This window comes from Populus trichocarpa, chromosome 15 (genome assembly GCF_000002775.5).
Source record: "Populus trichocarpa isolate Nisqually-1 chromosome 15, P.trichocarpa_v4.1, whole genome shotgun sequence".
NCBI lineage: Eukaryota > Viridiplantae > Streptophyta > Magnoliopsida > Malpighiales > Salicaceae > Populus > Populus trichocarpa.
In genome coordinates, this window is record NC_037299.2 from 9,403,462 (window position 1) to 9,407,038 (window position 3,577).

General features: G+C 34.2%; 1 protein-coding gene across 1 annotated transcript; it reads right to left on the reverse strand.

Moving 5' to 3' along the window:
* Window positions 1–2,116: 2,116 nt before the first annotated feature.
* On the reverse strand, window positions 2,117–3,264 carry LOC112324342 (NADH--cytochrome b5 reductase 1). Its single transcript, XM_024586560.2, has 2 exons — window positions 3,087–3,264; window positions 2,117–2,351 (listed from the first exon to the last, which is right to left on the reverse strand). The coding sequence occupies exons 1-2, from the start codon at window positions 3,199–3,201 to the stop codon at window positions 2,182–2,184; spliced, it is 285 nt and encodes a 94-aa protein (XP_024442328.1). The 5' UTR covers window positions 3,202–3,264; the 3' UTR covers window positions 2,117–2,181.
* Window positions 3,265–3,577: the final 313 nt, after the last annotated feature.

Sequence of the window (3,577 nt, forward strand, 5' to 3'; positions counted from 1 at the left end):
CAAGTCTGCTATAGCTCTTGCAAAGAATCCAGTGCATCATGAACATTCAAAGCATATTGATACTCGATTTCATTTTATTAGAGAGCACATAAAAGAAGGCGATGTGGAGTTAGTTCATGTCAACACTCATGAACAGATTGCTGATATTTTTACAAAGCCATTGAAGACTGAAGTTTTTTGTTATCTGCAGAAGAAGCTTGGAATCGTGAAGATTGATGAAACAAGTTTAAGAGGGGTGAATGTTAGTTATTAAACTTATTTATCAAGATTAGTATTGAAGAGTTGCATCTATTAGTATTAAAGAGTCATAACTATTAGTATTGAAGAGTTGCATCTATTAGTATTAAAGAGTCATAACTATTAGTATTGAAGAGTTACATCTATTAGTATTGAAGAGTCACAACTATTAATGTCTATATATTGTATGAATCTCATAATGAAAAAGTGTGAGAGTACCATTTTCATATGTATTGTATTCTACCAAATTAGAGAGTTTGCAACCTAAATCCTTTTCAATTCTATTCTCTATTTCTGCCAAATTTCCAACAAATTCTACTCCAAACTGGAGCTTTGGGTGTAAACGTAGCTGCACCAAGAGAACCATTCATGCATAAATCTCAAATTCTCAGTGATGTAACAGCCTCTAGACTCCAGTTCAAACAGAGTATAACAATCACAAATTCACGACGGCCATTTATCTTAATTCATAGCTGAATACAGACAGAATATATAGTCAATTGGCCATCTATCCAATTTTAGCAATCGTATCAACTTAATTGCTTCAATACCTGCACTGTTACCGAGATCTAAACATAGATTGTTTTATAAGTTCGTGCAATAATTCAACTGACTCCTGCACAACCATACCATCTAGAACTGGTTCACTAGTCTTTTAAAACTCAATTGCAAGGTTTTTGATATAAAAGTGCCTATCCACTTCATTAAGGTAGATTCAACCAGGCCCCTTTTTCAGTTTATTGAAGTAATGAATCCAACTTTAAGAATGTTAGATGAAGTTGCAAGGGAGTCAACACAGATGCTTTCAATAAAATGTGTTGTTTCATACATTATATTATACAGATAAAAATTATAGGATAAAAACTAACACTGAATTTCCATGTAATTTTGAACATCTGTAAACGAGTTTGCATGAAGCAATTAGTGTGTCAGTGACCTTATATCAGGTAGCTTGTAGCCAAAACATTCGCAGACATGTAAGGTGACAAGCATTCTTGCTCCTGAAAAGAATTTTAGTATTTAGATAAGAACTAAAGTGGTCGCCAATATATGAAGCTGTCAACGTTTTCAACAAAGCACAATCTCTACAATGATTCTTCGTCTCATATCGGATTATGTCTGCATTAACATGGTGCAATTGGTGCTGCACCACCGTTTTCTTCATAGCAATGCAGATAAAATAAACTCAGCATTACAGGCATCCGTCTAGAATAAAAACCAATTGTGGTGTACTATTTTTGCCCGCTTTTGCACCATTTAGCAGACACAGCCTTATATTGATGGCTGTTTGGTTGAAGAGAAACCATTATGTACAAGTGAAGATGTTGAAAATTTTGTTGTTTAAAATATGGCTAATTAATAGACATATTTAATTTGAAGCAAATTTAAAAATGAAGTGCATATACTGTTAAAACTTTGTTGAAATTTATTATTTCTAACATAAACTTTTTAATATAAAATATTAATATGATTTAAATAAATTATAGGTGGATAATCTTACACTACTAAAAAATGTATTAATTAGCAACGGATTATTCCATTGCAGATAATACTAAAATCCGTTGCTAAAACAATTTAGCAACGGAATCAGCAACGGACAAAATCTGATGCAGATTTGTCGTTGCTGATTTTTCAGCAACGGATTATCCGTTGCTGATTGTCAGCAACGGACAATCAGCAACGGATAATCCGTTGCTGATTCACGAAATCAGCAACGGATTTTCCGTTGCTGAATATATTATTTTTATTAAATAATGACAGGGACAGGTAACAACTAAGGCAATGACAGGGAAGAAGCTGATAAAAGAACTAAACAATGACAGGGACAGGTAACAACTAAGGCAACTTTCCATCATATCAATTAATATAATTGAAGCCATTTGAATGGTTAATACTTAAAAACACTGGATTAAGAAACGATTGATACAGACAAACATAAAAAATTCACAAAAAGAGAAGGAAAGAACTGAACTTGCAACTTATATGTTGTCCAATGGGAAGGCCTAAAACAGAAGTAGGTGTAGGAAGTGCAAATGTGAACTTTGCCACATTGTGGCTCAACTGAACACGCTTGACAAGTTTAAACTGCTTGAAATTTTCTGGATCTAAGCAGCCTGTAATCAAACAGAAAAATTAGTTAGCTTCATAAAACACAACAAATACATTGATAGAAAGAATAAAGGCAAAACAAACTTCATATAAAGCTAGCTCAAATGTAAAATCTAAGGGATTGAGCGTACGAGCAAACAAAAGTACAAAAAGGCTAAAAGCCAATCCACTTAGTTACTCATGCTTTAGTTAATAATGAACTTCAATCTAGGCGCTTGAGAGAATCTCAATTTGCTCATTAAAACCTCATTCATGGGGAGTTCACCAAGTTCTAGCTGTGGTACAACAATACTAGCTCTCCATAATCCATGATGAAGTATAAGGCTCTTTTACACAACCATAAATCATTCAAAGAGAAACCGTAGAACAAAACAGCAAAGCCTATATCACCTTAAAATTAGTAACTCAGAGATACAGAAATAGAAGAGTATGCAATTAGAGCAACCATTGCTAATAAAAATCGCATCAAAGCCTCGTACAGCAAGCAAACTTAAAATGACAATCCATTTATTACTATGTTAGAGTATAACATTTGTGCAGCTTGAACTGCATTCAACATCAAGAACCATCCTTCTCAATATGGATACTGAAGATTTGGAAAACCCATAACCCAAATTTCATAGAACAATCACAAACTTCGTAAAATATCCAATCTTCCTAACAGAAACTCAATCAACATGCACAAAATATAGGATAAAAAAGCACAGAATTAAGAACAAAAGAAAAGAAAAAGCTCAGACCTTTGGGCTTTTTGTAGGAGAAGAGAAAGACAGCACCAATAACAATGGCCACAATAGCCACAGCTACAGCCCCAAGAATCTGAACATCAAGAGTGTGCAAGAATTCTAAATCCATTGGGTCAGTGATACTGATTACCTTACCCTAAAAGAATTCAGCTTTACCCATAAAAGAGTAGAGCAGAGAGCCTTTGAGTCTGAAAACATGGTAGGTAAGATTATTTGACGTTTGGTATGGCCTAGCCTAACTCGAGATGTTGGAGACGAATGAGAAGAAGATGAAGAGAAATATTAGGGACAAAGAAAGATCAGATCGATGAAGAGAGAGGGCTAAGTTAATTGTTTTTCTACTGTTATGGATGTTATTATCAGGGGACGAAGGGGATGAAGATTCACTGCAAGTTAATTAGCATTTTCTGGGTTCTTTGTTTATTGTTCTGTTTACGTTTCTGAAGGGGAGAGAGTGTAAGATTAGGATTGCTAATTAACGGTTG